General features: G+C 36.3%; 1 protein-coding gene and 2 pseudogenes across 1 annotated transcript; 2 read left to right on the plus strand and 1 right to left on the minus strand.

Annotated features, from left to right (window-relative positions):
* Positions 1 to 1,105: 1,105 nt before the first annotated feature.
* LOC130863030 (olfactory receptor 8K3-like) lies at positions 1,106 to 2,035 on the plus strand. Its single transcript, XM_057752912.1, has one exon. The coding sequence runs from the start codon at positions 1,106 to 1,108 to the stop codon at positions 2,033 to 2,035; it is 930 nt and encodes a 309-aa protein (XP_057608895.1).
* Positions 2,036 to 8,726: 6,691 nt separating this feature from the next.
* On the plus strand, positions 8,727 to 9,675 carry LOC130869795 (olfactory receptor 8K3-like; annotated as a pseudogene).
* An 8,470-nt stretch (positions 9,676 to 18,145) lies between these two features.
* On the minus strand, positions 18,146 to 19,095 carry LOC130870280 (olfactory receptor 8J3-like; annotated as a pseudogene).
* Positions 19,096 to 22,962: the final 3,867 nt, after the last annotated feature.

Raw genomic sequence — 22,962 nt, forward strand, 5'->3', positions numbered from 1 at the left:
GAGTCTGATGCAGATTTTAAGTAACTGATTATTTTTCCTTCTCTTGCACCTTTCTTTCTTTTCTTTGGCTACAATGTTATTGGTTTTTCTCACTTGTTCACCTCAGTTACTCTACTTACTTAATTTTATAGTCTAGTTTAGTGGGATTGGTTGTTACTACCTACATAATGGGGAACTCACATACTTCAAATCCTTTACCCAACCCTTGCTGTCTCCTTGGAATCAGTGCTTCTGTCAGGTATGAGTGAGGCTGGTTAAGGATCCTTATCTTATTCCAGTCAGAACTGAAGGACAAAGGAGTAAGAAAGAAGCATAGGAGTGACATATTAGACCCTGCATATTCTAGCTACTCTGGAGGCTGAGGCAAAGGCATCATTATTTTCACAACTAAGTGAAACTCTGTCAACGATAAATAAGCAAAAGACTAGGGATATAGTTACATTTTTCTAGATAAATATCACGTTCATTAGGAAATTCTACAAAGTAAGCATATTAAGATCTTGTTAGGAAGGGAATAGATTTATCATTTTTTTGTATTGATTACAGCAGCATGGAGGAAAATAGAGGTCAATATGTCGAATGACATACACAAGAAATAAAAAATAAATTTTGCATTTTCAGATTGGTAAAAAACAAAAGAACAGATGTTACAACAGAACCAATCTTCATGACAGAACTGAAAGAGAAGAAAGTTAATTAGGGACTCGGTAGGGTAAAAAGGATGAAAGATGGGGAAAATAGAGATGGACTCCAAAGCAGAGTAGAGGAAATTGCCATGAACTTAAATGCAGTTGGGTAGCTATTGTCTAAAAGAATCCCTTACTTCTATGCATGCAATAACAATTTGTGGAAATGAGACCACAAGTTTAAAGGGGAAGGTGGTGGTTACATGGTACAATTTGAAGGGAGGAAAAGAAAGAAAGAAATATGTCATGTCCAAAAGGCATAACACTATTACTTTCTGTTAAAATCAAACAAAATAAGAACATAAAAACACAGTATTCTCTTATGCAATGTGACAAATTCTGAATTTTTAACAGGTGTCTTCCTGAATCTCAATGGTCTTTGAAGATCCCTCCAAGTAAACATTTCCCTAACAGTCTAGATGGAGAAGCAGAACCTCTCTGTGCTGAGTGAGTTCATTCTCATGGGTGTCACAGACCTCCCTGAACTACAGGCTCCTTTTTTTGTACTATTCTTTCTCATCTACATTGCCTCCATGGTGGGAAATTTGGGCATGATCATCCTCACCAAGTTGGATAACAGGCTACAAACACCTATGTACTTTTTTCTCAGACATCTGGCTTTCATTGATTTTGGTTATTCAACAGCTGTGGGACCCAAAATGTTGATAAACTTTGTAACAAGAGAAAATACTATCCCCTACAACTGGTGTGCCTTTCAGCTATCTTTGTTCATCTTCTTCATCATTAGTGAATTATTCGTTCTGGCTGCAATGGCCTATGACCGCTATGTGGCCATCTGCAGCCCCCTGCTCTATACAGTCATTATGTCTCAGAGAGTGTGCTGGATTTTGGTGATAATTCCCTATCTCTTCAGTGCCTTTCTCTCTCTGATCACCACCATCAAAATTTTCATTTCATCTTTCTGTGGCCATAATGTTGTCAGTCACTTCTACTGCGACAGTCTTCCTTTGTTAACCTTGATCTGTTCAGGCACACAGGACATTGAACTCATAATATTGATCTTCTCAGCATTTAATTTGGTTTCATCCCTTTCTGTGGTACTTGTGTCCTACATATTGATTCTGGTGGCAATCATCAGGATGAACTCCGCAGAGGGCAGACACAAGGCTTTCTCTACCTGTGGCTCTCACCTGACAGTGGTAGTTATTTTATATAGTACTTTGTTTTTCATGTATGTACAGCCCAAATCTAATCACTCTTTTGAGACTGATAAAATGGCCTCTGTGTTCTACACCTTGGTAATCCCCATGCTGAATCCCATTATCTACAGCTTGAGAAACAAAGAGGTAAAAAATGCCCTTCAGAAGCTATGGAAAAAACGTGTGTAAACCTTGTGCTTGAAATGCAATAGAAAGGGGAGGCAGCTTACATAAGAAAGCTTGCCTAACATGTGCACATCCATGCTTAATATCCTGAGTCCTACAAGAATTAAATAAATGAAACAAAATTAGACCCAAACTGTGTATCTAATAAATTCGATTCTTTACAAGTACATATAATATGTGTTAGACTTGTAAATGCACTGGACTGTAAAAGCTTAGTGAATTGAAATGCTTTTCTTGTCTTCAACATGCAGTTTATAAATACTGGCTCTCATTTGGTATTAATCTTGTTTTCACAAGTTCTATGCTAGTACCTGAATTCTGTCATTCTCCTTACATTGACTATGCCCCTGGTGAAATGGAAAGGACATATTCACATATGTACCCTAACTTAGACTTTCATTTGGCCAAAGACATCTTAATGTATTGAAATGTGCAGTTTTTCTTTCCTATGTGACATCCATATCATGTACTGACATGCTGATATGTAAAAATATTATCCCTGTTCTATGTTCTATACATATGCTTTGCAAAGAGTATTGATATAATACTAAATAATCAAAGTATAAACAAGATCTGATCCATTTATATGATTTTTGAATATCTGCGCAGAGAAATCAAAACACAAGCTAAAACAGAGGCATCTAAATATCAGTGTTTGCGCTCACATTTTTACAGCAGCCAGAACAAGAAATCAGTGTCACTTTCAACAGCAGCTGGATGGATAAAGACATGTGATCCATATACACAATTATCTTGGGCATGAAGAAGAGGGAGATTATGTCAGAAATGAGCATTTACAGCACTGGAGATCATTGTTTTAAGCAATATAAGCCAAACTCATAAAGATGAGTATTTATAATTCATGTTATGTGAATCTTTTAAAATTTATAAAAGTAGAAATGAGATCATTAGGAAATAGAAAGTTGAACAGCGAGCAGGGGAGGTAGATGAGGGTGTGTTATATGATAGTAAGTAAATAAAATCAAAGGATTATATATATAAAATATACATATATGTACATGTATGTGTGTGTATGTGTGTGTACGGCACACTCACATAGAGTGTGTAGTGTGTGTGAAAAATAATGAAAAATATTGTTTTGTAAAAATTCACATGTATTAACAAAATCAATAAATGTATTAATAATTAGTAGACTTGATGGCCTATTATGTCTCTTATGAATAATTGCCGCCTTTATTTACATTAAGTTTAGTAGTTACAATTTAAACAAAGACATATATGATTTGATTCAGGAAGCAAAACTTCAAGTGCAAACAGATACTGATTAAACATGAGTTGAACAAAGATAACAATAGACATGCCAAAGAGAACAGGGGAAAACCCCAAGTTCTCAAGATTAGGAAAAGAGAAGTTCTCAGGGAAGATCATAGCAATTGGTTGTCTAACACCAAGTGGTCAGCCCTGAAAACATACATAAAAATATTATTTTTATGGACTGAGGTTCTTTTTAGAAATTTGTATGTATATACATAAACATGTATGCATGAAATGATTAATAAAAAGAAGCAATGAATTAGAAAGAGAAAAATGGGAATATATGAGAAGCTTTAGAGGGTGGAAGGAAAATGAGAAATGCTCTATATTAAAATTTCTAAAATAAAAGAAAAATGAATGATATAAAAACAAGATTTCTCATAAGCTATCAAAGAAATTATGAGCTAAAATTTTAAATGTAAATAAAGTTTATTACACAAATAGAATATGTTCATAATAGCAAAGATAAATTATCCACACAGGTCATAGATAGACTTTATTTTTGTTCTGGAAACCACTGTATCGGCCATGGTGAGAGCCTCAAGCACAACTTTGTTCCCCAATGTTTGCTGAAGGCAAGCCAGCTTCGGATGGCTGCCATATGAACCTAACATATTGACATTCTCTATATCTCCCACATCCATGATAGCTAGCACTCATGAGTGATTTTTCATATAAACAAAGCTCTTTGTACTCTGATTATCATTGAAGAGCCCACCTTACTATGTAGCCATTAAAATGTCAGGTATACCTCAATAAAGCCAACCTGTGAAGTTATATTCCTTCTTACTTTTGAGTTTTCTTTCTTGATGACAAGAAGAGTGTGCTGAATTTGTTCAGGTGACCATTCATGTGTGTTAGCCCCGAACACAGTTGAAGATATTCAGATGGTAGGTGAAGAATTCAAAAAGAGCACTGAGTTGGAGAAGATCTGAGAGTGACAAAACAAATTTAATCAGAATACATTGTATTGAAATCTCAAAGAACTAATTCTTTTGATCAACAAGAAACCCGAGCCAAAGTGTGAGGACTTCATATAAGTGTGGAGAGTTGAGAATATAAACAACTATAAACATGCCATGAATGCAAGAGACATGGCCTTGGGGCTGAAGAATGATAATCATGAGACATGAGAAAAGTGCCATGTCTCACAAGAATTATCACAGAAATTATATGAGACTTAATAGATGAGGACTGAATACTGAAGATGCCACATTGTAAGTTTAGAACTATGGACTCGCTGCTGACACACAGGGCCCACACTTGTAATGTTGACAATAGAGAGGCTATCTACCCCCAAGAGTTACATTTTTCTTATAAGCAAATTTATTCTGAACTGAACAAAAACATAAAAAGAAACACCTCAGACAGCTGCTAATACAATCATCATGGAGAACAGTTTGGATCCCCTACCATCAAAACAAAATATGGTGGAATAGGTTAAGCATTGTATGACCCAGTTATTTCAGTTCAGGTTGTATATACAAAGGAAATAAAAAATAAGCATATCCAAGAAATACTGGTATACCCATGATAATGAAGATTTTTGTAATCTAATGCACATAAATAGATGAATGGTTAAACAATATATGTATGCATGTATGTGTGTACATGTATAATGTTTTGTTATTTGTTGCAAAATAAATAGATCTGGACCATGTTTTGTAATATGATACAACTCAAACACTCAAAGACAAATAAGAAAGTCCCTTCACATATAACAAAACAGAAAAGTGAATCAACATAAATTACTAGATTGTGTGAAGGACAGAAGTGGAAGATAGTAACTAAAATGAGTTCAAAACTTCTAAATCTCTAGATCACAAAGCTAGATGTCTCAATGACCTACTAAAATCTATATTAATTACTTTTCTTCTGCTACGATAAAAATCTACAATCAAAGTGATAACAGTCCATCATGGTGGAGAAGTGGGAGGCAAGATGGTTAGAAAAGAAGCTGAACTCTCACATCTCAAACACCAGGACCAAGGAGAGAGAGAGAGACAGAGACAGAGACAGAAAGAGAGACAGAGAGAGAGACTGATAACTGAGCAAAGTTTTTGAAATTTCAAAACGTACCCCCAGGGTTGTACTTCTTCCAGCAAGTCAATGTGTCTAAGATTCTTAGACGTACTGATACAGTGCCACTAACTAGGAACTCCATGTTAGATGCCAGAGCCCACAGAGGAAATTACCCTCCAAACCACTTGCCGGAACTTTGCTGGTAGTCCACGATCTTGTGGTGATGCACAAATTAATGAAGATGGGTTAAACTAAGTTATAATAGTTAGACAATAAGAAGCTAGTGCTAATGGACCAAGCAGTGTTTTAAATAATACAGTTTCTTTGTAATTTTTTTCAGGGCTTAGCAGCCAGGAACCAGCAAGCATCTCCTACAACAAAATAGAATATATTTTACAGGTGAAGTGGTGGTGGGTGATATTAGGAACAGGAGGGATCAGCTGTGTGCAGAGAAAATATTGGAGGAAACAATTGGGGCAGGCATTTCTAGCATGATGTAGAAACCTAAGGCAATGGAAACTCCATGGAATCGATCCGTGTAACCCTAGCAAAGAGTAATAAACATGGAGCCTGAATTGGCCATCTTCTATAACCAGGCAAGATCTCAAATGGAAAGATTAAGCTACCAACCTAGCCCCAAAATCTGTAGGTTTTCCTGCTTGCAGAGAGATCTGGAACAGGAGCCTAAGAAAATTCTTATCAAAAAGGCCAGAAAGACCTCATCCAGCAACTGCTGGGGAGCAGATGCAGAGTCTCACAGCAAAACCTTAGGGGAAGCTTCAGCTCTTATGAATATGAGGAGGAAGAAGGATAGGAAGAATCAGGGGGCTCACAAACACCAAGAGAACATAGCTCATAGAATAGGTTAACTGGGATTCACAGAGGCTCCAAGACACAAAATCATTTTAAAATAAAATTTATAAAAATGAATCAAACTATGAAGTTCAACTAAGAATATGAAAATCTTAATTAACTACACTTTATCAACACATATTTTACTCATGTCATTTGTGGAAAATTCATATTTTTATCTTACAACAATTGGCACAGATATACATTAAAATTTAAAGATAAGCAAAGACATATTGGAATGTATATTTACTGTAAAGTATTTGTAAAAGTGAGACATGGAAAGAATGGCTAAAATCAAAAACACCAATGATAACCTATGCTGGAGAGGATGTGGAGGAAGGGGAAATCTCAACCATTGCTGGTGGGAATGCAAACTTGTGCAACCACTTTGGAAACCAGTGTGGCGGTTTCTCAAAAAATTGGGAGTCAACCTACCTCAGAATCCAGCAATACCACTCTTGGGTATATACCCAAGAGATGCCCAATCATACTACAAAAGCATCTGGTCAACTATGTTCATAGCAGCATTATTTGTAATAGCCAGAACCTGGAAAACCCTCAATGAAAGAATGGACAAACAAAGTGTGGCACATCTACACATTAGAGTACTATTCAGCAGTAAAAAACAATGACATCTTTAATTTTGCATGTAAATGGATGGAAAGAGAAAATACTATCCTGAGTGAGATAACCCAAACCCAAAAAGATGAATATGGTATGTACTCACTCATTAGTGGATTCTAGCCACAAACAAAGGACTTTGAGCGTATAGTTCATGATCCTAGAGAAGCTAAGTAATAAGGTGAACCCAAAGAAAAACATATACAGAGCCTCCTAGAATTTGGAAGCAGACAAGATCACCTGGCAAAAGTTTTCTAATTGTTGCCATATAATCTTCATTATTGTTATACAGAACTGTTTTTGTGTGTAAAAATGTAAGTAATGGTGTGTGGATTTGTATACCTGTCTTTTACTTTTGTAACTAATTTAAAGTATCTCAAATATAAAAAAAAATAAACACTTTTTAAAAATAATTTTTATAAGAGTAATCTTTATTACTAGCTGTATTACTAGCAGCTTGCAACTGCTGTTGCTAGCATAGGCATAAAAATGCATCTTCCTTAGGATACCATCAATATATCTTGCGCATACAGCAATTTGGTTATAAATATCTGAGTTATTGTTGAGTAGAGTTAATGAAGAACAGTGGTAGAGAGAAGTCTCCTACAACTCTCCTTACATGGGAAAATAAGTCTCTATTACATAATTATCAAACGTCTTATGGGATTTGCTTGAAGGTTTCCAATGCCCAGACAGAATTAGCAAATCACTTGCATTTGCCTCAGGAAGATTCCCAAGAGGGGATCAAAACTCATAAAATCATTCTAATGGAGCTGAGAACACATCAGGAGAATGTAAAAAAGAGTCTTCATTAGAGGTGAGTGGCCTATATTTGCTTCTGAAAATCCTCCTGGAGTTCAAGTGACAACCTGTTAGAGGTTTCAGAAATCTGGAATTTATGGTGTTTCAACAATCTACTTTGAAAAGTAAAGTAAGAAACAACAATTTTGGATAAATTCTGCACAAGGTATAGACAGAAAGGAGCCCATCTTTATTACTCTTTTATAACTACTTCACAGAATCATTTGTTGAAGGGACTAGTCTTTCTATACTGGGTGGCTTTGGCATAACTTAGACATGCATGTATAGACTTAGCCCATGTACTTACTGTAGTCTGTAATTTAAGTCTCTACTCTGGGAAACACTATGCTTGCTTTATTAAGGTGTTAAAAATTAAGTGCTTAATTCAGAATATGTGAGTGTTCTAACTCCTTATTTTTCCTATTTGCTTATTTTGACTACTTTGGAGACTTCTTTTATTCCATGTAAATTTTATTATTGACTCTTTTGCTCCTTTTATATCTGCCATAGAGAACTGATAAGCTGGTTAGATTTCTAGATAAACTTCATATTAACATCAGTTAAAATAGTTCTCCAATAAATAAATAACATTATCACTCATTAAATAATTTTCTTTATTTCATCAATGTTTAATACTTCATTATAGATCTCCACGTGAAGCTTTAAAGTATGTCTGTTTCCTAATTAATAAAATAAGTAGCACACCTGTCAGCTTAATATTCATGAAACAGTTTAAGCAAATTTTCTCCCATTGATAGAAGATTGTTCACTGAAGTATATACTTTTGTGCTGGTCTTTTAGTTATATTTTGCAGTTATCTTATATGACAATGAAATGACCTATGTCAGAAGTTTCATAATTTATATCTGTGTTATTAACTTATAAAACAATTCTTTCATTGATTTGGCTTTCAAGACTTCTGTTAAAATATGAATGATCAAAACATACAGTAATATTATGCATATGCTTTAATATTTAACCATAATATAATGCACGTTCATTCTATATAGTATAAAATATACTGAATATAAACATAAAATACAAAGTTATTACTGTTGGAGTCTAATGTATTTAATGGTTGTCTTTATATTTCTTACCAGTATCAGTTTCCTGAGTAGTCAACATGGATACATACAATCTTACAGTGCTGAAGTATTTTATTCTAACTGGAATCACAGATCTCCCAGAGTGGAGGCCCCCTTATTTGGACTCTTCCTCATTGTATATGTGATCTCTGTGGTGGGTAATTTGGGCTTGATCATCCTCACCAAAATAGACTCCAGGCTTCAGACACCTATGTACTTCTTCCTCAGACAGCTGTCTTTCACCGATCTTGGATACTCAACTGCCGTGGGGCCCAAAATGTTAATAACTTTGTTGTTGATCAACCAACCATTTCCTATAATTGCTGTTCAATCCAGCTGACCTTCTTCAGTATTTTTATCACTACTGAGGTGTTTGTTCTGTCAGTCATGGCTTATGACCGCTATGTAGCCATTTGTCATCCGCTGCTGTACACAATCATCATGTCACCAAGATTATGCCATGTGCTGGTGGTGGCAATACCTTACCTCTATAGTATTTTTATAACTTTGTTGACAGTTATCAAGATTTTCATTTCATCATTTTGTGGCCAAAATATCATCAGACATTTCTACTGTGACAGTCTGCCATTGATATCATTGCTGTGCTCAGATACACACGAAATTAAACTGATAATTTTAATCTTTGCAACTTTTAACTTGGTTTCTTCTCTTTTAGTGGTCTCCATATTCTATATCCTGATACTTGTAGCTATTATCAGAATGAACTCTCCAGAAGGCAGACACAAGGCCTTCTCTACCTGTGGCTCACATCTGACTGTGATAGTTATATTCTACGGGACTCTATTTTTTATGTATGCGCAGCCAAAATCCACTCACTCCTTTGAAACTGGTCAAATGGCCGCTGTGTTATATACACTAGTGAGCCCCATGCTCAATCCCATTATCTACAGTTTGAGGAACAAAGAGGTGAAGGAGGCCAATCACAGGAAATGGGAAATGTGTTTGAATATCCTACTTAAACTGTAAATATGTAGAATATAGGAAAAAAAATACATGGTAGTTTATATGTAGTATGACTAATATTTCTTTATCTGCGTAATAGTCTCTTGTGGAATAGTCAAGGCTCTACATAATAAGCCCAGGTATAGAGAAAAACATTGATTAATTCATATTGATCACTTTTATGTGACATATATTTGTACAGTTTGCAATGTAAAGTTTTATTTGAATTCCACTTCCAAAAATCATGCAATATACTCTGTTTCTTGTTCCCTTCCAATAAACCAGTTAAGCGAAAAGTACAATCCCTTCATTGTACACTTCATCCCCATTGCTCTAAAACCTAACACTGTAAAATATGAAGCTTGCATATTTACATAATCACAAGTTCATGTAGAATTCTGATAGAGATCTCAGATAATGAAAGACAAGAGGAGCAAAGGCAACGATTTCTGTCCCTGAGACATAAAAAAGAAAAATAATGGGACAATTTTTCTGTGTGGAATCTGAATACTCTCAACAGGTGCTGACTGTCTTCTATGGGAGTTTAATATTTGTGTCACACTCACAGTCTCATTCCTATGCAATGAGAAAGTAGCTTCTCTGTTTTACACCTTGGCATCCCATTGCTGAATGCCTTGATCTACAGGTTGAGAAACCAAGATGTAAAATAATCCCTACAAAGGACAAAAAAAATATTTGTCCAATATATTTCTTAAAGTTAGTGAGCAATGTGATTCTATTAAGTCATCATGTGGATGTCACTGTTTTGTTTATGAGTATTATAAAGAGCAGGAAGCCCATGAGGCCTCTACACATATTTAAAATTTCCATGGTATGTGTTATCACAATCAAATTGTCATAAATATAATCAGGGATAGAAAAGAAAAATACTTCCTTAAGAAAGAAAAGAATCTGCCTTACAGAAGCTTCTCAGTTTCAGGAGGTCCCATTTATTTCTTCTCTCAGTGTCTATGCTACTGGTGTTATATTTAAGAAGTGATCTCCTGTTCCCAGCTGTTCAAGGTTACTCCTCACTTTCTCTTCTATGAGGTTCAGTGTGGCTAGATTTATGTTGAGGTCTTTGATTTATTAACACAATGGAGTACTACTCATGGTAAAAACCAATGGCATCTTGAAATTTGCAGGCAAATGGATAGAACTAGCAAAAAAAAAAAAAATACCCCGAGTAAGGTAACCTAGACCCAGAAAGGCAAACACAGTATCTACTCACTCATAAGTGGATTTTAGACACTTAAGGTCTTCCTTTTCAACTGTAAAAGAAGCAGTGTGTTTCCAATCATTCATTGGATTAATTATAAGAGCCAGAACTATAACCTTATATTACCTACATTTGTAATAAAAAAACATAGTTTAAGAATTTGGATACAATTCCTAGCTGGTAATAGTTTAATTTGTAAGGTTTAATTTTATATATAAACTTAACAGATCTAAAGAATGTCTTAATAGTCAATAACTGTTATTTCTTTGTTCATGTTCTGGATTGGTAGAAGATATTAGTGCTCGAATAGGTTGATTGATGAGGGTTTGTAAAAATCAAATAGGCTTAGAGAAATCTCAACCATGTACACAGAGCTATAGGCAACTAAGGGATTCTGAGAGCTGAAGAGACAGTTCTCACAGGATAGACCTCCCAGATTGGTTTTCCAATAACAAATGGCCAGTCCTTCAATCGCATGTGTACAAGAAACATCATTTGCATTGAGTATATTGTAATACTGTAGTTACACACACACACACACACACAGTGTTGGGAGACTAACTCCAAATTCCCAGCACAACCAATGACCTGGGACAGATGTGTGAAGTCAGCTCAATGAGGAAACTCTGACCACCTGTTTCAGATAAGTGGCCCAGGATAGCCTGAACTGTTTCTATTCATATAAATACAACAGTTTTCATGAATAGTTTAACAATAAAATTTGTTTTCTTAAGTTTCTAGCAATAATTGCCAGTTTGTTTGTTTATTTCATTTTCCTTCCATCCCCCAATTTCCCCACTGGTAGCATAGTTAGCAAACTTTCTTTGTTGCTTGCAATACTGCTTATGATTTTCACATTAAACTACGAATCAAGTAGGTAATGGCTACCAGTGGGGCACTTATCTAAAACAGGTGGTCTGAGTTTCCTCATTGTGCTTACTTCACACACCATTTGCAGTTTATAGTGTCATGCAAAGTGAAAGAAAGTTTCACCCCTAATGGTTAATCTTTACCTCTGGTGAAGTTAGTTTTCACAATCAGCTCATCAGCCAAAGCTGAATCAATCTATTCTTCATTTTATATTACTCTAACCTCTATAGGCGATATATCAGTTTTTTTCCTATCATCCTGCAAATTATATAACTTAAAAGCTTCTCTTCATAGTTGGCAATGTTTATTCCTTGTTCTCATATCTCCTTCCTCTTAGCTTCCTACAGTATTGACTCTGCTATTAGAAATGAGAGTATTGTGGGTTTCTATGATTCTGCTTCATTCCCTATTGCTAGACTGTGCCCATTGACTCTAATAGTAATATTAGATGGTATCTACTATAGTGTTTCTCCTAGACTCTTGTGATTAAAACCATTCTCTCCAAAGCAGTTATCCAGATTTGTAATGTCACAAATACTGTGACTCTTTCAGTATAGTCAAAAGATGTGAGAAAGGCAACATCCAGTTCTTGAGAAGGCTGAGTTCATGGTCGCATCTGAAACAGGAAAAGCTTTAGGGGCTGAATCATATTCACTGTATACTTTCACCAACATGCTCTCTGGCTCACCCAGAGGAGAATTATTAGGGGAAAGTTGTCCTAATTCAGTAGTGACCTCATATATGGCCCTAAGAAAGTGAAACTATAGGCAACCAGCGATATGGTTTGTGTAAGGAAAGCAAGGAGAGCAAGTAGTAAATATGCTCCTTTAGTCATTCCCAGAATTATACAGCAAACTATCCATCAGCCTTGTCAAAAACGGGTTAAATTCTCCCTGTCTTTGCCACAAGGAGAACTTGTTCATGCTATTCTCAGGCCTTGTCCTCAAAAAAAGTTACATGGCTCCTGGCACACACACGCAAACACTTGCATGCACGCGCGAGCACACACACGCACACAAATACACATCCACACATGCCCACACATATGATACTGTGGAACCTCTTGACTTGCCATCAAACTGTGACATCAAGGTTGTCAAATCTTCAGTCTAAGACTGGACACACTTGTACTCTACAATCATCCTATGGAAATTTTTAGACTCCTTACGACACACATATAAAAAAAATGGACATAGAAACAGAGACTCAGAGAGATAGACACATAAGGAGAGAGTTAGTTTAAATTTTATTTGCTGAAGAGCTTTTAACGATTCACTTGTAATTAATGTTCCTAATTGACAATTATTGAGCAAAACAAGCATTGTCAAACTCTCAAATACTTTAGGAACAAGCAGCTAATTGCATGGCATTTCCTTCGTAAGTTTCCTCACGTCTCCAAAGATTAAAATAAAGGGAAATATACGTTAAAACTTCATGTTAGAGCAATTTAAGTAATTATGTTAAGTAATTTGGAAACTTTATAACTGTAGAAAATCATGATACTATTAATTAACTATTATTTGCTATAATTCCAAATCTATTTGTGTTGATAAAAGTAAATATCAGGTAAATCACAGTAAAATAAAAAAATAAAAACAAAATGATATCTAGAAATAAAAACACATATCAACATAGCTAAGAAATGTGAACTGTGTATTATTAAATTTCTGACATAAAACTATCCAATTTTTTAGTGATATTATTTACAATTTGAGATCTCATGAGTTATTCTAGTCAATAAATGTCCACAAATTTGACATATAAACAGATTTTATTTTTTTTCTTATACAAAGCCTGTTGAAACTTTTGGTCTTCCTCATCAGATCTCCAATTCTAAGGACTGCTCATGTGTTCTGTCACAAACAGGAGAGCTGAAATTTTAGTGAAGTGTCGGTCATGTGTAAGGTACAATAGCTAAGATTTTTATTTTGTGTGGGTGTGTATGTACATGTAATAGGGGTCATATACACAACGTATGCAGTGCTATGTGACTTTGCATTACTTGCCTCATTTTTCCTTTTTGTTTTTAAAGATGTTGTGTTATCAGCAGACTCATATGACAAAAAAGAACACATCCTGAATCCAAGTTTCATTTCATGAACTATGCTTCACATCCAAAACTGTGCTGGGATCAAACCTAGGGCTCCATACATAATCAATAAGTACTTCACCTGCTCAGTGACATCCTCAGCCCTAGATTTTATTTTAAAATAAAAGCCCATATGATGACAGGAGAAATAGGAGACGCCACATTATGTCTCAATAGTATGCTTGATGAATATCAAATATTTTATTATCATTCATAGAACATATTTTACTCAGAATTTAGTTTTATATCCACTAGGTTCAGATGTCCCATCCAAAATAGACATGTAGTTAGTAGTCTGTCTCATTAATGTCTTCTATGCTGTCATAGTTTCTCTATATGTTATGGTGATTTGGGGCAATATACTGGCCAGTATTTTCTGTATTGCTACTCTGCTTGGTTTCTTCTCAGTTTTTCTCATACTTGGATTAAAGTTATAGGTATAGGTAAAGAAATAAAAACAGTAGATTGCTATCTTGTTCACGTCATGATGAAGGACCCCTTTGTTGCGGGAGGGCCATCATGGGAATACCTGCACAAATAAAGACAGACAATGGTCCAGCATATGTATCTAAGAAAATGAAATGCTTTTTTGCTTATTATAATATAAAACACATTACAGGTATACCACATAATCCCACAGGTCAGGCAGTTGTAGAAAGATCAAATCGTACTATAAAGGATATGCTGAACAAACAGAAAGGGACCGAAAATACCCCCAGAAATAGATTACATAATGCTTTATTGACCTTGAATTTTCTTAACGCTAATGAGAAAGGAACGACAGCAGCAGAAAGACATTGGATAATGGAAAAGTCTGCTGAACTAAATCAACCAATTTATTTCAAAGATCTGCTGACCTCTCAATGGAAGCCAGGAGATGTGCTACGTTGGGGAAGGGGTTTTGCTCTTGTTTCCACAGGAGAAGAAAAATTGTGGATACCATCAAAATTAATAAAGGTTCGATTTGAAGAGGAGAAACCTCTTGGAAAGGAGAAATGACAACTCATCCACAATGATGATATTCCTACAGGTGGTAAGAAAAACATATAGAATGGGGGCAGGGTTCTGTTTTTATCTCCACAGGAAAACACTCATCTTTGAAAAATTCAAGGGATCCTGGATGTTTGGATACTGACAGATGGAAAAATACCTGCCCAATAGGAACTATCAAGAAAACTGAATAAGTTGTGTAAATAAAATATACTAAACCATATTTCTAAATTTATAGAGCTGGTTTTGAAGTTGGACTCTGGCTCAGTCCCTCCTCAATTCCAAGCCTGTTGGTAAGATAAAAACCCAGAGTTTCTGGAGTTTCTGTCTCATGTCAAGAGCCATGATAGGGGACAGAAAGAAATATGAGTTTAGAAAACATTTTTGCTTTTCTTCATATCTATCATACTTTTCATTGAATATATCTATCATTCCTTTCATTGAATATATATATATATATATATGTGTGTGTGTGTCTGTGTGTGTGTGTGTGTATATGTCTATATGATTAATGTTTAAGTTTTTCACAATGAACAATGAGTTTTTCCTGAAGTGATATTTAAAGTTTCCAGGAAGAAGATGGGGCCCCATAACAACAACTTCACCTGGTTGATATGATGTCATGATACTGATAGCGCTACTACAAGACCTGTTTTGGGTACCAGCTGCACAAGACAATCCCAACTTGGTTAGCTGAAATGGTGCACATCTTATACAACATTCTGGCCAGACCTGCAGAAAATACTCAGAGACTATTTGCAATTTTAAAAGAGATTGATCTTGAAATTTAACCATCATTTTACTTTCACAGGATTCCCCAGAAAGAACGTCGCCCCCATGACAGCTGGAAGTAACTCTAGAGGACGACGTCCCCTCTCCCAGTAAAGTTTGCCGTTGGGTTAAAGGACATCATTTAGGGGTTGATTATAATTGGTATACGGTTGAGGGTTGGGGAAGGAATTTTATAAGCTCAGGGATCATTTGAAAAAAAAAGAGGGATAATAGATTGGTACTTGTTGGTACTTGTGAGTTATTGTTTTGAGACAAATGTATTGGTATTGATTCTTATATATTGATCCAAAGTGAAATTATATTGACTATTGTATGCATGCGTGTTTCTACCTCTGTTTAAAAACATTTTTTATGTATTGACATATATTGTATTGATATATATTGTATATATTTACCATATTGCAGTGTACATTTCTACCTCTGATTAAGATACTTACATATTACTTGTGTATTGATATATATTTACCATACTGCAATGTATATTTGTACATTGTTTATATTTGGAGGTCATTGTCCTCATTTGTTTCACAGTTGTTTATTGTCTTAGTCTTTAAGTTAGATAGGTATTGAGAATTATATAGATCAATAGTATTCTAAGTTTGTCATTTATAATTAGACTAATCAGGTTCTTTGGATGCATAGAGATTATACTCACTATAGATAGATAATATTCAACCTCTTCAAAGAGCTGTAGAAAATGGCCTTTAATCTAACTCAGAGTTTTGTGGTAGTGAGACACAATTGCTCCTGGCAACACCGCTCTATTCCTGAGAGAATGTTGAGCACCAAAGACACTCCACCTGGAGCCTTTCTTCTTGGCTGAACTGGCCTTTGGGTAAAGAAATGTCCATACCTCAACCCCTGACAGAAATACAGAGTATCTGTGAATGGAAAAAAAAGGACTGTCATATCCTGCCAAGACAGGGTAAGATAGTTTTGACAAGTTTCTTGCCTTTGAAAATGTTGTGTCAGTTATGTTAGGCCTTAGCCAAAGTTGGTTGCTTCAACGCTGCAAACGTGACCTTGGGTGATTGCCCAGGTAGCTAGTTGTCTCTGTGATTTGTTGCATGTTTTGGAAGTTGTTTGATTGCACTTCCTAATTACTCAGGTAACATTATTTCCCTTCTCAGATCTTCGATGGGGTTGAAGACTATATAAATGTAGTTACTTTCGACTCATGACTTAGCCAAGCTATTTATTATATAAGACCTAAGCTAGTTAAAATAGGATATTTGTACTTATTGTATATAATTTCATAGTAAGTTTAGAACTCTCTTACTTAAAAAAAAAGGGGGAGGTGTTGCGGGAGGTCCTTCCGCTCCTCCAACCAATAGCCGCCGAGATACCAGCCCATTGGGGCGTGGTCTCTTTCCCCTTAAAAAAAAGCGGCTACTTCCCTCCTCACTCTCTTTACTTCCTGCTCCGGTTCTGGCGACTAGACTTCTTCCTAATTGCGCGCGCAGAGGGCTCTTGTCTGGGACGGTGATCTGTAAGTTTATTCCCCTTTAAATAAATACCACCCTATTAATCACAATTCCAAACTGGTGTGGGATTGTTTATGACTTGCGCCTTCACCCCTTTGTAGACTTGACTTATCACTGGTCGTGTCAATCTACTTTCCTAGTCAAGTTAGTTTTTGTCATTTTTCTTCATTGTCATGTGACACCTTTACTTTGCATATTGCACTATTTGGAAGGAAACCATCAAGATAAAGTAACATAAAATGACATATCAGTCCATTCCCTAAGGGCAGAATATAGACACAAATCAACATATTCTCCTGTTTGGAAAAATTGTTTCTCATTACTTATAAAGTATGTAAACGTTTTAAACATAGTATACAATCTTATCTTCTAGGTAAGAAAATGCTTTAATGGAAATCTACATATTTACATTTCAGCTGAGATTGCTTTGGCTTTATCTGTTGAAAATACAGTGGGGGTCCTCCTATACTATTTTGATCCTTTGACCTCACAATCATATATTCTCTCATATTTTCTCTTTCTCCTTGCTTCTCCCCATCTTTACTTTCCTTATTTTTATCTTCCTTTTTCCCTTCTTTCTTTATTATATTCCCTTCCCCCTTTCTCCTTTTTTCCCCACTTGATCTCCAACGTTTAAGTTTGTTAACATAAAATTCAAAATATTCAGTAGATTATAAACATTAATTAATTGGAAGAGGAAGATAGAGTGCAAGACATTTAATAAGCTGTTAGAGAGAATAAGAGTAAATTTAATACAATGGAAATTTTCAAAGAATGAATAAAAAGAACAAAAGACCCATATCTTTGTGTTCTTGGATACATTTCTTCCAAATTAGTTACCAGATGCCAGTGGGCAGTTATTCACATGTATGTGTGTAGGTTACTATTATAACCAGAAAAAATTACTTATTTTGTATCTGAGTTCTGCTTTTCTCCTTGACTTTTGTTGCTCAGGATTGATTTCAAACCAGTAAGTCAGCCATGTTGCTTTTTATTTCACAACCGTGAGTGATCATATCCATGTCTTTATTGACCAAAGGTGTTTTAAAGTTACATTGATTTGAAAGAATTACATGGATTTGTTACAAATCTCTTTAGTGCAGCCTTCACATCCTTGTTCTGCAGGCTGTAGATCATGGGGTTCAGCACTGGGATGATCAGTGTATAAAAGACAGAGGCCGTCTTATCAGTATCCATTGAGTGATTAGTTTGAGGCTGCAAATACATGAATATCAGTGTTCCATAGAAAACTGTGACAGCCACCATATGTGAAGCACAGGTCGAAAAGGCTTTCTTCCGTAGCTTCAGAGGAACAGATCCTTAGGATAGATAACACAATGTTGAAATAAGATACTAGCACTATACTCATGGGAAAAAAATAGGTTTGTAGCTGCAGATATAAAGACTACAGTTTCTGGGAGGTAGGTGTCAGAACAGGACAGTGCCAACAGAGGGACATTGTCACAGTAAAAGTGGTTGATCTTATTGGAGGAGCAATAAGATACAGAAAACACACAAGATGAAACAACAGTGGCCATGCAAAAGCCATAGACATATGTGAGGGATACCAGCAGAAGGCAAACATACCGAAACACCACCACCATGTAGAGCAGGGGGTTGCAGATGGCCACATAGCGGTCATAGGCCATCACAGCCAGCATAAAGATCTCTGCTACAATGAAAACCAGGAATCCTCCCAGCTGGGTGGCACATTCATAGTACAAGGTGGTTTTCTTGCTGACTAGGTAGTTGACCAGCATTTTAGGAGCAATGACAGTGGAGTTGCCAAGGTTGATGACAGCCAGGTGTCTGAGGAAGAAGTACATGGGAGTTTGAAGTTGTGAGTTCACAGAGGTGAGGGTGATGATGCTCAGGTTTCCTGCTGCTGTCAGCATGTAGATGAACAGAAAAACAAAGAAAAGTGGGACCTGCAGGTCTGGACGGTCTGAAACACCCACAAGAATAAACTCAATGACATGAGATGTATTTATAGGAGCCATGTAAAAGCTGTGCATTCATCTGTTTTGGGAAGAAAGGAATTGCATAAGAAGTTAAGGAAGCATTTTCTAAATTGTCATTAGATATGATGCTCCTTGGTAGAGAGTTATATTTCAAAATGGACTTCCTACTTGCTATTCTCAGTTGTGAATTATGGAGACATTTTAGAGAAATAAATATTTTGATTACTTGATTTGAGCCACAGATTGTTCATTTTTTGCTGTTGTGATGATTATGAATTGTTTGGTTTGGAAAAAGTCTAGAGGTTGGACCAAAAAGAAAATTTAAAGAATATAAAATGCACTTAGTAATTTTTATGGGCTTTTTTTGGTAGTGAGATAACAATGGGTAGGCCAATATGCAAAAGATGGAGATTGAAAGAAAAATTTGACAGCTAGAAGTTGAATAAGATGGTGTCTTCTATATATTATATGAATTTGATCATGTGAAGTGGGGCATGACAGATTATCCCTATAGTGGTGATTTTATGGAGATCCTTGAGAATCTGGTCAATATTCATGGATTTGAGTTGTCATAGGAAATGATTTTAAGATATATGATGGAGGAGTTACTTTCATTTAATAAAGAAACTGCCTTGGCCCATTTATAGGCCAGCCCTTAGGTGGGTGGAGTAAACAGAGAGAATGCTGGGAGAAAGAAGCTGAGTCAGAAGTCGCCATGATTCTCCCACTCCAGACAGACGCAGGTTAAGATCTTTCCTGGTAAGCCAGCTCGTGGTACTACACAGAATATTAGAGATGGGTTAGATCAATATGTAAGAGCTAGCCAATAAGAGGCTGGAACTAATGGGCCAGGCAGTGATTAAAAGAATACAGTTTCCGTGTAATTATTTCGGGGCATAAGCCATGCGGGCGGCCGGGTGCTGGGGACGCAGCCCCGCCGCTCCTATTACAACAGAGTGGCGCCCAACATGTTAATGAACTCCACGTAAAACCTGAGAGGAGAAAGAGAGAATTTAAGACAGCTTTTTGCTGTTTGTGGTTGCGTGCGGCAAAGAAATTGTCCTGACTCAGCAACAGGAAAAAACTGGCTGTTTTAAAATACCGGCTTTCTGGGCTGTGCCGCCATTGCGATCTCTGTCTGGCTCCTGTGGGAGACAGAGCTTTTGAATGGAGCATTTGGAGTAAAGTGCTACGGCTTGCTTGATGGCAATGTGGACTGCTGTGTGCCTGGAACTGTGTGTGGCTCAGGGGCACCAAATGGCTCTGAGGCAGGAGCGGCTCAACTCTGCCATGCTGAACTGTGCTGGTCTCAGGCAGGAACTACCATAATTACCATAATAACAGCACAGTTAAGGTTTAAACTGAGCAGGACACAGACAGTACCGTATTATCTATATATGGTGCAACTTAAGTTTTTAAGAACTGCTTAACATTTTAAGAAATGCTCCTGGAAAAAAAAATTACAGATTCACAATAGAACTGATTCAGACACTGTTGGATGAATGTACGTAGGCTTGAGAGAGAGAAAAATATATATATAAAGAATAAAGTTAATGTCTTAAAAAAAAGGGTAAAGTCTTTAAAGAGACAGAGTACAGATAGTTATAGATTAAAAGAAATAAAGAAAAATAAGCCATGTAAAAATGGAAAATTCACAGAGAGTCTGGATACTTTGTATTATTGTGTTTTCTTTAAAATTTTTGACTGTAAAGGAGCTAACTGCAGAGAGACATTTCATTATATGGGCTGCCAAGCTAAACCAGAATGGATATAAGGGTATTATGATTTCAGAATATGGGTCTAAGGATATGATGCTTTGGAGAGGGTCTTCTTTTGTTTTCACAGAGGATGAGACTCTGTGGATTGCGTCTTTCCCAATATGGTATGATAGACCATGCCCTCCTGAAAGGTTGCTGTGAACACCTTTAGAAAATTACTTCATTCAACTGCCGACTGAGATGACCCTGGCACACAGGTTATACCATGAAAGACCTAGTTAACGACGCCCCCATTCAGCAGGAAGCAGTTTGGAGAGAAATAACTGTGCCCATATTCCCAAATATTGTTTATAAATGTTCTTTTACATTTAAAGGGGGATATGATATAGATATGAATAATTTGCATTGGTATGATTTTTAAGGTCAATTTTGTTATATGTATTTCTAATCTTGATTAAGGTATTGTGATTGTATAGTTCATTAAAAAATGTAATGTATATAGGTTGTTAATGGATAATCATCGATAATTGTCAAGCTTTTAGTCATGTTAGTTAGATTTTCTAGATGTGCATAGATATATTTCAGCTAGATAGGCATTCTTCATATCTTTCAAAGACTGCAGAATATGATATTTAATGTTTTAATAACTTAGGGCTTTTTATGAAAATGAAACACATCCGCTCCTGACAGCACCAATCTACTTCAAGAGGAAGATGGGCATCGAAGAGGCTCCTTATGGAGTTTGATAGACATTTGGGCAAGAAACTGCTCTTTCCTGGACTGATGCATAAACGACACAGAGAACCCGCAGAGAGAGGACTGCTGAACTTGCCTAAAGGTGAGATGATCTTTCGGGGTTCCTGATTTATAAAAGAGTCTATGAGACATTCTGCAGGACACAGCAGATAGTGACTGAACTGTCTTTGAAATTTCCTGCTTGATGAAAATGTCTGCTGGATACTATGAGCCTGTAGGCCGAAGATGGATGCCCCAACGGTACAGAAGAAATTTGGGTGACTGTACAGGTAGCGAGATGTCTCTGTCATTTCTAGAGTTTTGGATCTCTTGTTTACTTAGGAAATATTATATCCTCCTGGAGTCTTTGATGGAGCTGAAGAATGGATAGATAGTTATAGTTTTCCTTAGTTATGATAAAATAGATATAAATATTATAACTGTAATTCTTGCTTGATAACTGTTTTGCTATATGTAATCTTACTATGTTAAAGTGAAAGCCTTTCTTTTTTGTTTAAACAGAAAAAGGGGAAATGATGGAGGAGTTACTTTCATTTAATAAAGAAACTGCCTTGGCCCATTTATAGGCCAGCCCTTAGGTGGGTGGAGTAAACAGAGAGAATGCTGGGAGAAAGAAGCTGAGTCAGGAGTCGCCATGATTCTCCCACTCCAGACAGACGCAGGTTCAGATTTTTCCTGGTAAGCCAGCTCATGGTACTGCACAGAATATTAGAGATGGGTTAGATCAATATGTAAGAGCTAGCCAATAAGAGGCTGGAACTAATGGGCCAGGCAGTGATTAAAATAATACAGTTTCCGTGTAATTATTTCGGGGCATAAGCCATGCGGGCGGCCGGGTGCTGGGGACGCAGCCCCGCTGCTCTTAGTACAACAGATATAGCAATTCAAGCTCTGTTTTTAGTATACTGTACATTTCAAGCTTGAAAATGTATACTAGGCATTTAGGGAATCAAGTGTTAGTGGTGTCTGTGTTACAGGTACTCGTGAGGCTATGAAGTATTAAGTCCTGTATCACAAGACATTTCTGTTTTTACTTTAAAACAAAATGTAATGTGCTGTCCACAAAATTCATCACTGATAACTGAAAATCAATGCTTTGAGTTTAGAAAAATGCTTAATATCAAATGAAAATGTAGGTCTGGTGGTTGTCACTGATAATCACAGTATTGATGAAGCTGAGACAGGGGATGATTAATTTTTTGCCAGTTTCCAGCCTAGTTTCAGTCACACAGTAAGAGACTACCTTTAAAAGGGAAAATAGGAAAGAAAAAGCAAAAAGAAGAAAAATAGGTGTGGTAGTGCTGGTCTGTACCCCCAGGACTCAAGAAAATGTGGAGGCAGGATGATGGGCTGTCCAAGATCATCCAGAGTCTTGCTCTGGGAACATGCTGGAAGGAGGCAGAGAAGTTTATCCTGAACTCTCTGTACTAAG

This window comes from Chionomys nivalis, chromosome 2 (genome assembly GCF_950005125.1).
Source record: "Chionomys nivalis chromosome 2, mChiNiv1.1, whole genome shotgun sequence".
Lineage (NCBI taxonomy): Eukaryota > Metazoa > Chordata > Mammalia > Rodentia > Cricetidae > Chionomys > Chionomys nivalis.